At 35.3% G+C, this 14038-nt stretch overlaps 1 protein-coding gene across 10 annotated transcripts in view; it reads right to left on the reverse strand.

The window, feature by feature from the left end:
* The window catches only part of LOC108742100 (glucose transporter type 1), a 140855-nt gene that overhangs the window by 24177 nt on the left and 102640 nt on the right, over positions 1-14038 (reverse strand). For 4 of the 10 annotated variants that reach the window (XM_018477131.2, XM_018477130.2, XM_018477126.1 and 1 more), the window contains 3 exons: positions 7638-7738; positions 6729-6809; positions 5366-5472 (listed from right to left, as the gene is read on the reverse strand). In XM_018477131.2, the coding sequence (XP_018332633.1) occupies positions 5381-5472; positions 6729-6809; positions 7638-7738 (274 nt within the window). In that variant the 3' untranslated portion in view covers positions 5366-5380. Of the gene's footprint in view, positions 1-5365; positions 5473-6728; positions 6810-7637; positions 7739-7778; positions 8725-14038 lie in introns of those variants that run through there. The other 6 variants (XR_001938614.1, XR_001938615.1, XM_018477129.1 and 3 more) reach the window with 4 other exon arrangements.

The following is a 14038-nucleotide window of genomic DNA, read 5'->3' on the forward strand; positions in this document are numbered from 1 at the left end:
TTTCTAAACATTTAAAGTGAAATATTTGAGCGATTTGAGTTGCTCAAAAATGTGAGAATTTTATACAAGTACGAATTATTTCATAAGTGATTGAGTTAAATAGCATCAATTAATAACTTCGCGCAACAATAAAAAACAAAGGAAAACGCATTTCTTACCTTAACTTTTACGTTCTGAAAAGGCAGTGCTATTTTTATGTGTAACTTTGGTTGTATTATACGATAAGCAAGAATGATGTACTGTAGAACGGTTTAAAGTTATTAGCTTGCTTTCCGACGTGGAATTCTTCAGTGCGGAATTCACTGACAATATTCACATGTATGTAAATCACTTTTAACGTTATACTCGCATCATAATTCTTCGAGTTTATCTACATAATAAGTTCACTAAAAACGTTTTCCGATTAGGACAAAAATTCACTTAATTTTCTGACTTCTAGGTACATATATCGTTGGGATTTATCATATAATTAATTGAAATTATATTTGATTTACAAAAATAATTCCGAAAATAACTCAGAACTGGAAAAGGTTTCCTTTTTTGCTTTGTTATAATATTAAGACTGAGGAATGAGGCACTTTAACTTTTCTGGTTGTTACAGAATTCTGCATGATCTGAAAGTGATAACATTTTCGAAAAGATTTTTAGATATGACGGGTTCTATGCATAAAGTCGAGCAGAATCTCAAAACATGTGTACTTACTCCTTGAATACCGACTTAATTAGTCCTTTTTGTAAGCATAAATGAGAGTACCAGCCTGCACAACCTTGAAGGACAGGAATCCACTCTTCTTAGTAGCAATAAACTTATATACATAAATATCCAATTTTTGCGAAGTTATTCATAATACTGAAAGTCGGTACTCAAGGAGCGAGTAAATCTCCAAGTAAAGTGAAAATTGAGTGCAGTCACTTTTTTAAATTAAATTTAAGGGCGTAAGTGGAATCTCAAACATGTAAATATCTATTCTCTTTTATTGAAGATATACTGGATTCTTAAGTACTGCCTAAGACCTTTTAATGCATAAATGAAAGTATTTTTCGGCACTATGGAGTACATATCTTCAAAAATAAGAAGGGATTCGGTAGTTCCAGCAGTTACTCTGAATAGGTACTCAAAGAGTGAGTAAATTCTCAAATAGAGAGAAAATTAAGTGCAGTCTGTCTTTTAAAATTAACTACTCCATTTGAAATGCATAAAAATGTCAGTGGACTCTCTCTGTTAGTGAGAATGTACTGGCTCCTTGAGGACTATCTAGGACTTTTTTATGCATACATGGGGTTATTTACCCTCAACATTGAATGCCTACATTCAAAAATAAGTAGGAACTCGGTAGTACGACCAGATATTCGATAAGTCAATACTCAAGGAGTAAATAGATTCTTAAGCACCTTAAGAGAAAATTGTGTGTAATCCCTTTTTTAAAATTGACTACCTCCTGTATCTAAAATGCATAAAACTATTAGTAGAATTTCATACATGTGAATATCTACTCTCTTTGCTTGAGGATATATTCGCTCCTTGAGTCCAATTTAAAACCCTTTTATGTATAAATGAGAGTTTGTTTGCACCATTGAGTCCCTACCTTCAAAAATAGTCTTCTTAGCATCTGACCCGAACATATAAACATGAATATTTTGCAAAGTTAAACCTGCTACTAATGAGATTCCTATTTTAGAAAGTAGGCACTATTGTTTCCATATGTAGTACGAGAAGATACTCTGAGCTGGAACTCAAGGAGCAAGTAGTTTCTAAAGGATAGAGAGTAGACACTCATATATTTGATATTCCACTCGCATTTTGATGAATTTCAAATAGAATAACTATTTTAAAAATATGAGACTGCTCCAAGTAGATACTCGAGGAGCGAGTAGATTCTCAATACTACCTAAAGAAAAAATTGAGTGAAATCCTTTTTTTTTTTAATTAGCTGCTACCTCTATCGGAAATGCATAAAAATATTAGTAGAGTTTCATATATGTGAGTATCTAGTCTTTTTGCTTGAGGATGTATTTGCTCCTTGAGTGCCATTTAAAACCCTTGCAAATAGAATGGTTATTTTAAAAATATGAGACTGCTGTAAGCACTCAATTTTATGCGTACCACCCAATGGCTTTTAGTTTGGTTTCTTTCCTATTATTTATTGCAGCGGAAAGACAAAAGTAGATGAAATCACAATGTTGTAGTTTTATTAGCGTCTTCCAGTTCGGAGTCATTTTCCAATTCAAGTTAAACAATTAACTGATGACAATAATAACAATAATGAAAATCATCAGGTACTTAATACAAATAGTGAAGGATGAGACCCGTTCAAATTATCGAAATGCTGTGATAATTGTAATCAAGGTTTACAAAATAATCAAAATCAAGTACTTGAAATCATTTTTCTGAAACTGACATGATGGAAATGGCAGTGTACGAATTAGTTCTATTTTATCCCATGTCTAGTTTCAAGAATAAATAAAAAAAACAGACTTTACCACAACAATCGGTATAGTTGGTTTTCAAATATTATTATAATAACCTTTTCTAATATTAAAAAAGAAAACTACTATCCAAAAACAAGTATTAGTATTAAAGGTACTTAGTAAATTTGAAAACCAATTAAAAGATTAACACAATTAACAAATACGTAATTAAATTTGTATGAGCAGTGCACTTCTTCTTTATAATCTATGAACGCTAAAATATTATCATCATAATCGTTATTTTTTTAATACTTTGAATGAGCCTAGTTGTTTAAACTTACTTCTAATATATTATCATTCAATTATGTACAGTTACAGTTTCTTTTTTGATGTGCCTAGCCTAAGAAATTAAATACAAAAATTTAGAATATGTCACTGGCTACGCCTCTCAATGGTCATTTTTGTAAATTATTTCAACTACGCGCTACATTCTTCAGACAATTGAATTATTACAGCCGTTGTATATGTCACAAAACGAATGGCGCAGTGGTTAAATTTTAAATTTGTTTCCGATTGAGAAGACAGGAAGAAAGTACTTACGAAATTTTTATGAGCAAACATTGTTTTAAAATAGACTTCCATTGGTGACGTATTTCATCAAAGTATTGGTCGAAAATAAAAAATTAAAATCAAAAGAAAATTGTCATTTAGTTCGTGAAAAATCGTGTTTCAATTCGTTCAAATAATAATTTTGGGGAAAATTTAAAAAAGGTATTATTTACGTAGGCATAGGTCAGAATTTGGAAAATTTTGTTGAAACCGTATATTGTCTCCATAACACCCTTCCAGAAGACTTTTCTGAAGCTAAAACCGAAACTACCACGTTGAGGTGCTCACTCTGTAATTTTTGAGCTAATGTTTTTACTGATAACTGTCACGTATGAGGAAATAAATGAACTAAAATAATTGAACATTTACATTAATCGTCCGTTAATGCAATTACGTTAGGTAATCGATTGAAAATGGCAAATCAATCTTTAACTTTTAAATTATTTTGAGTTAGTAAACGTTGGGTATCGAGTTTTGTAATTGTATTGCAATCTAAATTGCGATGTTCTATATAAGATTAAAAGCACTTAAATTAAACAATTGATTCTAAGGGTAGGAAGATGCACTCAGCGATGCCTCAACTTTACAGAAGCAGCGGCATGTCGAACTTCAACTTCAACATCAACTTCAACAGTGGGTGCAGGGAATTTGCTAATGGAAATTTAAATGGCATAATTAATACTAAATACCGGATAAAATTAGAAAATGTAAGCATTCAAGGGTTTACGTTATAAGTTTGGACGTTAATATTAAATGCAATGATTACAAGTACAAGTACTTCCTTTTAAAGTGGTGGTAGTTTTCATTAATACAAACAAACGTATTGGTTAATGTAAATAAAGTAATGGTTTTCATTATTTAATACAAAAGTAGTGGTTAAAGAAAAATATTTTCATTACTCATTAAAAAGCAATGTTTAACTCATTAAAAAGCATTGCCTAACGATAATACTTGCAATACTCATTAAAAAGCAATGTTTAACAAAAAATACTCATTAAAAAGGAATGTTCGACTCATTAAAAAGCAGTTATTAACGAAAAGTATTTTCATTACTCATTAAAAAACAGTGCTTAACTCATTAAAAAGCAATGCTTAACGAAAATATTTTCAATACCCATTAAAAGGCAACGTTTAACGAAAATCATCTCAGTTAGTCAATAAAAACCAATGTCAAATGAAAAATAGTTCCATTACTCTTTCAATAACATCATAAAAGAAGTTGATAATGTTCATCATCATTCTGTTAGATAAGACCATGAACTGAAAAGAATGCTATTCCTTATAAAACATGTTTTGGCAAGAATTTTGCATGTATCGTTTTGTAACATATGCAAATGAAGACGCCAATTTTCGAATGGAAATTACAGTCAGTCAGTATAAATCTATGAACCAGTTAAACACAGAACATTAAAACAAATAAGAAGAACCACGACTTTTTAATCAGACAAGTAGTATAGTGGTAGATGCGGACAGTCACGTTTTTATTGAGCACGCCCCATGTGTTGGCATAAGTAGGTATCTACCTGGGAACGTGAACATCTTTAAACTAAAGTTGAAATGTTCGCAATTGTTCGCGCACGTACGTCGTCGCACAGACTTAAGTTCGTAAATCCAACTTCACGAATTTATTAAGGTTCGTTTAGTGTTTAATTTTATTTATTAAAGGAGGTTTAGTGAATCGGCACCAAATACCTAGAATTATGTAAGATAAGGCCTTCTATATCCGAAATACCGAATCGTATATACTTGTTTTCGTATCTGCCTTTAGTACAAACCCTTTTTGGTTTGGTTAATACACTATTAGACCACAAAATAAATTTGTTGTTCTCACTTTCAAATAAGTTATTTACAACTACCATCAGATGTTACAGTTAGCAAATAACTACAAACAACACAGTAAGCGCCATCTGTAGAGATTTAATTGCCACGAGTCTCTGCATTTGGCTTTCACTGCGCTATTTGAGGTTATTCATTAATCTAATAATAATAATGTGGTTAATCTGGTATTCAATCGGAACCGCTGATGAGGACAAAAATGTCCGATGACCTTTGACAGAATGCTAACCAAAAACTCATCGTTATGATTAGGTTTGTACTATGGACTTTCCGTTTCTAAAAAGACCCATGCTACTCATAGTAGTGCCCAACGTTTCGTACTGAAGAAATGCATGTTGTTATTATTATAAGTGGTCGAACGGCAGTGGTGTCAAATTGGCCTTCGTCGTTTGAGGCTGTAGCGGATGAAGAGTGCGCAGGCTCTTCCCCGCTGAGCTATCAGCTCAACGAGTTGCTCTTCCAAGGCCAAAATGGGCGTAGGTAGAGGCAGTAGGCTTAGCATGGCCACATTCAGATTTTCCAGTTGTCAAACGGCGCTGTTCGGAAATCTTGGAGGAGGTAGCGGAGGAGGAGGCCGTTCCGACGGTTCCCGACCTCTGCTTGACCTTTCGGAACCAGCTAGGAAAAAAACCCCGTTTTAATAGTACTCCATTTAAACAGACAGAAACCTCAAGGAACTAGGAGAGAAAAAAAAACGAAAGCATATCGGGGATACAGCAACGTAAAAGAGGAACCAAAAACAGAAAAAACTGTACATTCCTGGGGAGAAAATATTATCATGCAAAAGTTATTCTAACTATACAGTGTGTTCCAACAATGGACCATTTGATTATTTATTAAACGTTTTGAATTTTTCTTTTTGCCCTAGACGAAGAACCTCCCGCAAAAATAAGGTTACTCAAGACAATTGTGTACAGAGCCCAGATTGGCAAGGGGGTTAGTGAAAGTAGGGGCTAAAACACCCAAATAATTTTTTTGAGTAAGAATCGTAGGGTTATTAGATTTAATAGGCTTGGGTTATGGGGTTATAGGCTGCAAAAATCTTGTGTTCTAAGGTTATGGAGTTTAAAGCACTTGGGTTATAGAGCTATATGGTTTAAAGCACTTGGGTGATAAGGTTACAGTGTATAAAAAGGTTATTGGGATTAAAATGCTTTTGGGTTTTGGAGTCACAAGATTTTAAATATGGGAGTTATAAGGTTTAATATTAATAGGTAATAATGATTTGTTTTAATTTTTGGGGAACAAATTTCTTTTATAACCACCGAGCCCAATACCAGCGAGTCCGGCCCTGATTATCAATGCTATTGCTTTAATTGAAGAAAGGGAACTATAATGAAGCAATTAAACAGCTTCTATCAAGAATTTATATAATACGTTGAGAAAGGGTTAATTTCGTGGTATATTTTTGGAACACAATGCATAAGTTTACTCACAAACTTTAAAACTGAAAGAAGACTATTACCAAAAGTAGAATAGATACGAAAAAATGACCATATAAAATACTTAGATAAGTATTTACTAAAACCATTTGGATAACAACCTTCAAAATAATCCAATCGTTATTATCCACAATGATGAACCCCATCAAGACATTCTCTCTACCCTTTAAATATATTTATTAATAGACCAGCACTAAAAGGGTTTTATATACAAGGGTTTATAGCAGTTATCGGGTGTACGATACGTTACACAAGTAAGCCGTGGTGTGTGACGGTGTTGTGATTTCGAAGCAGAAAATATACAGTGTGTCAGTGTGTGGTAGATTTTTAATAATAATTTTATTATTATTATGTGCAGTAATGTGACTTTTTGTACTTATTCAAGGTTAATATTTAATTATTATTAAGAACACGATGGGCTCAACCTTTTACCTGGTAGCGAAGCGTAGGCCGAATGTCTACGGTGACTACTGTATGTTGACATGTAGCTAAACTGCTCAAACGGATTGGGAACTATGTAAAGTAAATAAATTCCAAAGGTTATCATTACTTCATGAACAGTTCAAACACCCTTCATTTATAGCGTTCGTGTCAGTGTTTATTATTAATATTATTATTTGGGAGTTAAAGTTATTAGTGATACGACAACTGGACAAATTTTTGGGTATCTCCTGACGCTCTACTAGAAAGACTCCAAATGGATTCCTGACGTTGAATCCCATTTTCCAGAATGTTAGATCGATTGTAAGATACTATATTCAATTTTCAAAGGTCAATAGCTCGTGAAAATTTAATGTGTCACAATTTTTAATGGAATCACTTTTAGTAATTATCCTTAATAAAAATTAATCCTGTTGACCATTCTTAGGTGGTCAATTTGTACTGATGGTGTTCATTACGCGGTCTATCCTTATTTACTGAACGCTAGCAAGTAGGTTGGTCAATGTTTTGTCGTGCCGTGCTGATGAGAGCTAAATAGTTCGAAATTGCTACTGACAGAAACATTACTTGGTTTTTTAAACGTTTATAGATTTAGAGTTTTGAAATTAAAATAAACTACATCCTGACTGATTATTGATATCCGTAAATCAGCAACCCTTGCGTTTGAGTCCTTTTTGTGTTTGTAGCAATTTTTTAAAAATATTATTAGTTTTCGTAGTCCAATTTTTTTTTAAAATTCGAATAATTAACATGTGAAAAGGACATATTTGCTCGAGTCTCCACTTATTCTATCGAAGACTGGTGATGGATCAGACTACCATTTGGTCATTATGTACAATGATCTCAACCTTTCAATTCTAACAGAACAATAAAACAAAAATACACATCTTAGAGACTTACATGAGTCGTGTTGAATTTGTTTTTCTTCAGCTATTACGAGACCAGCCTGTTCTGTAGTTGGAAGATGTTGTTCCAAGGCATTTACGCAATTCAACATACTCCTGAAACACAAGCCTCCCTCAACCGAAATCCAATCAAAACTTCGTTGGAATGATTCATTTTATTAATTAATTTTATATAAGTACTAAAACATCTCTCTTATATTGCCACTGTACGTTATATCCGTCGTACAAAACATGTAAATAATGTCTTATATAAGCAACTTATGTAAGTTAGAAGCGAATTAAAATAACATCATTTGTTCATCATAGTTCTTATTTAAAATTAGAAACATTTTCTAATTAATGGACTAGTTGGTAAGTACCTAAAGGTACATTGTATTTATTATTTCAATATTTTCACATCATAGTTACCTACAGTAGAATTCGCTTGTAATAACATCCAAAGAAATACAAAAAAAAAGGATTTTATATCACAATAACAACATCTCATTTGTTGGAATTTTTTCTATTACAATGCAGTAATATTATAAGCGGTAGATCACATTAACCGGAGTCTCTCTAAAGTATAAACCTATTTATATGAAAAGCAATATCTAATATACAGTTACTTCATTACATGCAGAGTTACTTTAAGCGAATTTCACTGTTTTCTTTATTTGTGCACCTTTAATATGTTTCACAATCTCAATATGAATTTCTATTTTCAATTGTATTTGTAATAATAGCAAACAATTACAATAAATAATTAGGTGTATGCGAAAAAAATTTTTATGAAAGTTACATAAAAATAGTAACTGTATAAAGATAGAAATTTATACATACACATACTAATCTGCAGCCAAATTTAATAAAACTTTTCACAGTAACTCAAATTGTTCTGTTCACGTAATACTAGGTTTATACGTACGTTTCACGATACGCGTAATAACAAAAATTGAAACAGGCATACTTAACAAAAACTTATTAACAAAAACAAATAAAAACAAAATATTAAGGAGCGAACTGCGTTTTGTCAATGTAACTACAACTTTTGCGATATCGTCACCGTATCGGAGTTGTTTGGATTCTCTGCAGCCTTTGCTTCACTGCAAATAATATAAAAAAAAAGTAAAAAAAAAAAAATAAACAAAAATGTAAAATGGTCACACAAAAAAAAAACAACAAAAAGTAGAAGAATCTCAATATAATACTATCTGATCCACAAAATGTGTGATGTTTAAGTTGCAATCATCAGTACATTCAATTCCGTCTACACGTCTATTCGAATTAGCTGTGACTTTTAAAGGTAGGTATATAGATCAACGTTTTCCAAAGTTAAAAAAAAAGCTTCGAAAGCATTCCTCAATGGAATCATTTAATGTCTAGACTTTGTTTTTCCAAAGTTGTGAAATGTCTGATGTACGAGGGTGGATTGATAAGTTTCCGGCCTAACCAAGAGATGACGCCACTAGGCCTACCTTGAGGTGACATTCTATAGTACCATCCTTGGATAGCTTGTAGCTATAGTTTCAGCCCGATCTCCTTGCTAGTGTAGGTTTGACAGCACGCTAAACAAGACGCCTCTGTGGTTTTCGTAAAAATGGAAAAGCAGGAAAATCGTGCTGTCATCAAATACTTTTATTTGAAGGGGTTAACGCCGAAGGAAATTAAAAAAGAGATGGACTCAACACTGGGGACATCCTCCCCGTCATATTCAACCGTTAAGCAGTGGGTTTCCGAGTTTAAAAAGGGTCGTGTGAGCACCTCTGATGGGCCTCGCTCAGGACGCCCCGTTGAGGTCACAACTCCAGATATGATCGAAAAAATTCATCAAATAGTGCTGGGAGACCGCAGATTGAAAGTGCGTGAGATAGCTGAGACCTGTAAGATGTCATATGAACGTGTGCAACATATTTTGCACCAACATTTGCATATGGAAAAGCTCTGTGCAAGATGGGTGCCGCGTTTGCTAACAGTCGACCAAAAATTGATTCGAAAAAACATTTCTACCGCAAATTTGTCATTGTATAAGCGTAATCCAAGCGAATTTTTGCGTCGATTCGTAACCGTTGACGAAACGTGGGTCCACCACTACACTCCTGAAACCAAAGAACAGTCTAAACAGTGGATTGGACCAGGGGAACCAACTCCAAAGAAGGCAAAAACAATTTTTTCGGCGAACAAGGTTATGGCTACTGTTTTTTGGGATGCAAGAGGTATTATATACATTGATTACCTTGCAAAGGGTAATACTATCACTGGTCAATACTACGCAGACTTATTGCAACGTTTGAGCCACGAGGTGAAAATTAAACGACCTCATCTGGCGAAGAAAAAAATCTTGTTTCATCACGATAACGCACCAGCGCACACGTCAATCGTTGCGACGGCTAAAATCAACGATCTAAAGTTTGAATTGATGCCGCACCCTCCTTACTCTCCAGACCTAGCCCCGAGTGACTATTTTCTGTTCCCTAATCTCAAAAAATGGCTTGGCGGTAAGAGATTTGCGGACAATGAAGAAGTAATCGAAGCTGTAAATGGTTATTTTGAGGAGCTTGACGAATCAGTCTATAGAGATGGCATTAATAGACTGGAACACCGCTATGAGAAATGTATCAGCCTTGGAGGAGATTATGTTGAGAAATAAAAAAAAAAAATTTTTAAAAACCTTGTTTTTCTTGGTCAGGCCGGAAACTTATCAATCCACCCTCGTATAATAAGGGTGACGCTGATGACAAAAGTTTGTTCCGAATCGAATAATCATTCGTATCGAGGCCTTACACGTACGAGTACGTAGTCAAAGTTTAGTGGATGCGATCGGAATTTCAGAACACCAAGGAATTAGGATCGAAATAAGAGTCGAGAGGTCATTACACCTCTACCAATAGTAAGTACCCTTTGTACTAATCGAAAGCAAACACGTAGAAGAGGAATTGGACGTGCTCATGTGCTTCTTGAAGTTAGACAACTACGTACAATTAATTTGATTACGCATTTAAATAATGCTTGGTGCAAAAATCCTAATTTGAGGTTAATTTCAAGTACGAAGGAGTCCCAGAATTAATCGGCCTGGCACATAGATGGCGATAGTGTTTAAAATATAATGACTGTGGTAGATAGTAGCAGCTTTAGTAACATTAACTTTCTAGTTTGAAGACGCCTACATTGTTTATTAGGTACCTACTGGTTTAGATGCCATCAATAGTGAACACCCTCATTAGTTAATTTGTAAACATGAAAAACAAATTGTCATCGTTATGTGATACAATAGTTTCATTTGAAAGGACTTAATTCATTCAATGTCAAACCATAGATAGATTATACTTAGGGGGAGTATGCACCACCATTTTCCACAGTGAAGACGAACATCACAATTCCAGTAATGATGAAAAAGTGTAGAAAATAGTATTAGATGACCGTCAACTAAAAGTGGACGAGTTAGCAGTAAAGGTAGACATTTCAAAAAGTATTGTATATTACATATTTAGAGGTTTAGACCATTGCTTAGCATTCGGAAGGACGCCTGTTCGATTCCGGTCCGTTTGCCTTGGTCCAAGTTATTCTATGGTTTCCTTGGATCACTTAGGCAAATGCTGAGGCAGTAATATTCCACAGATAATCTTTCATTCTCTTCTGTCTTCATTTCGTCCGTCTCATAATTCTCACCCGAACCACCACCCACCCATTCCCACGATTCCTGAAAGGAAGCTGAAGAGGACCTTCCGCCCTATCTTTCGGCATAGTCCGGAGGGACTGCCCGCCCACCAGCATTACTGGCTGGTGGGAATGAAATATCTAAAAGTTAAGTTTCATGAGAACGATGAAGATGTTTCAATCGAATGTTTGGTCATGTTCCACAGCATCTAAGCCGATATTTTGCGTTGACTTATAATTATACATGGGTCCATCACTACACACCCGAGACGAAGTCAATAACTTGAACTGAAAGGGAAATATGGGATCCATATATCCAGGTAAAGACGGTTTTATCTGCAGGCAACGTTACGGCTTCAGTTTTTTGAGATGCGTATGGTAGGTAGGTTGACCTACAATTTTCACTGATTATCATGAAAAAGGAAAAACCATCAACGGCGTGTATCATGAGAACTTATTGGAAAAGGATCGCATTTGGCGAAAAACAAAGTATTTCTCCACCACGACAATGCGCCTGTTATTCACCCTAATTGTCAGACTCAGCCTCACGGAATATTTTCCTTTTCCAAACTTGAAGAAATGGCTCGCTGGTAAAAGACTTGTCATCAATGAAGTGTTGATGTCTGCAGGAGTTGACTATTTCAAGAAGCTTGAAGAAGGTAACGAAGCTATTGAACATCGCTGGGAAATGTGTATTGAGCTAAAGGAAGAATATGTTGAGGAATAAATAAAACTTTTTTGTGTTTTCTTTATTAGACCGATTAATTCTGGTACTGTCGTCGTAACTATGTCATTGTGTCATATGTTAAGACACCCGGTGTATTTAATCCGTCGGATTTCCAGCGAAAAGTTTCCAGTCTTATCCCAACTATTCGTTATAAAACAGACGCTCGCGTGGCAACAAATTAATATCTTGGACGGGCGTTTTCTTCGTCCGCGTCCTTATTTAACAGCTCTTTGTTTGTTTGTTTGTTTGTTTACTGAACTTTACGAAATAATGGCGGCACAAGGCAAGCTGCGGTCGCAAAAAGTCAATCCCGACAACAAAGTCGTCCCCGTTTTGCGCGCTCCATGCCGTCCCGTCCCGTCTCCGCAACATTACAAGTCAGTCCATCGCAGACGCCTTTGCTTTACAACTTTAACGTTTAATCTCGAACTTTTTGCCCGGCGTCGACGTCGACGTCGGTCGAGAGGCGACTAAAAATCAGACCGTATATTTCTAAATACACATGCACAAGAGAACGTCTCGAATCGCCAAGTTTTTGCCCGATGTATCTCTCTCCTGCTGCTTAAAATTAGTTTCTTGCAATTGTTGACCGAAAAAGTTACCAACGAACTTGGTATTGCTAAATGCAGAAAAAACGAAAGATTTGCTGCACTTTTTTGTTACTTTATATTAGTCGCTAACTTTAATAAGAATCCAACAAAATAATTCGAAGTGGTCTGTATTCTGTCGAAACTGCCAGATGCGGATCGCGATTTCGATCTTTTTGGATCTCATCAGCGCGTCGCAGGCAGCTCCGACAGAACACAGACCAACCTTCACCTGCTGTCTTAACAGCGCGTTTTCGAAAATACCACAAATGGCGTGGTGAGCGCCATCTGTGGTACGATGCTACATCTGAGGATTACGTATGCTCCAACAATACGACGCGCTGATGAGATCCAAAAAGGTCGAAATGGCGATCCGCGTCTGGCAGTTTGGACAGAATACAGACCACTTCGAATTATTTTGTTCGATTATGGTAACGTGCCTATCACGTTGACGTGAGCTACACCAGGATTAGTTTCAGCAAGTAGATATCCATATTTTTAAATGGACCTTGTTGGAGCATACGTAGTCCTCAAATGTAGCATCGCACTACAGATGGCGCTCACCACGCCATTTGTGGTATTTTCTTTAATAGGAATGATTAATACGGCATTAAAAATTGATTCCTGGAAACTTATCTTCAGAATTAACTCTATTCTGTTTGCAAAGGCACTAGTCAGCTCCTGGTGAAAGAATTTGTGCGGTGTCTTCAACAGTTCATCAGGGATACTCTCCTGAAGCTTTAATCTTAGATTTCAATATTACAATACGACGCCAAAACTTTTGACTACGATAATTCTGAAACAGTACGCTGTAGGAAGACGATTCAGGACCTGCCTCAATCCTAGGTATCTTTCGAAAGTTTTGGTGGTATCCTCATACGGAATCAGATCGTTGAATCCAAAATTATTGGTGATGTTTTAGACTCAGCAAAAAGACAAAACGAAACTGAGGGTAAATACCGCGATTAGACTGGCTGTAGTTCAGGTCCGAATTTTATTCCATCACGATTCTGTTCTATTTCCGAAGGAACAGTACAACTGCTGGTACAGGAATTTCTGAGCTATCTTTAATAGTTGGTCAGATATATAACGCTTTAGTCCTAGATTTGAATATTACAATAGGACGCCAAAACTTTTGACAGCGATAATTCTGAAACGGTACGCTGTAGGAAGACGATTCAGGACCTGCCTCAATCCTAGGTATCTTTCGAAAGTTTTGGTGGTATCCTCAAACGGAATCAGATCGTTGAGTCCAAAATTATTGGTGATGTTGGAGACTCAGCAAAAAGACAAAACGAAACTGAGGGTAAATAGCGCGAATTAGACTGACTGTAGTTCAGGCTCGAATTTTATTCCATCACGATTCTGTTCTATTTCAGAAGGAACAGGACGACTGCTGGTACAGGAATTTCTGAGCTATCTTTAATAGTTGGTCAGATATATAACGCT

This window comes from Agrilus planipennis, unplaced genomic scaffold (assembly GCF_000699045.2).
Source record: "Agrilus planipennis isolate EAB-ADULT unplaced genomic scaffold, Apla_2.0 scaffold304, whole genome shotgun sequence".
Classification (NCBI taxonomy): domain Eukaryota; kingdom Metazoa; phylum Arthropoda; class Insecta; order Coleoptera; family Buprestidae; genus Agrilus; species Agrilus planipennis.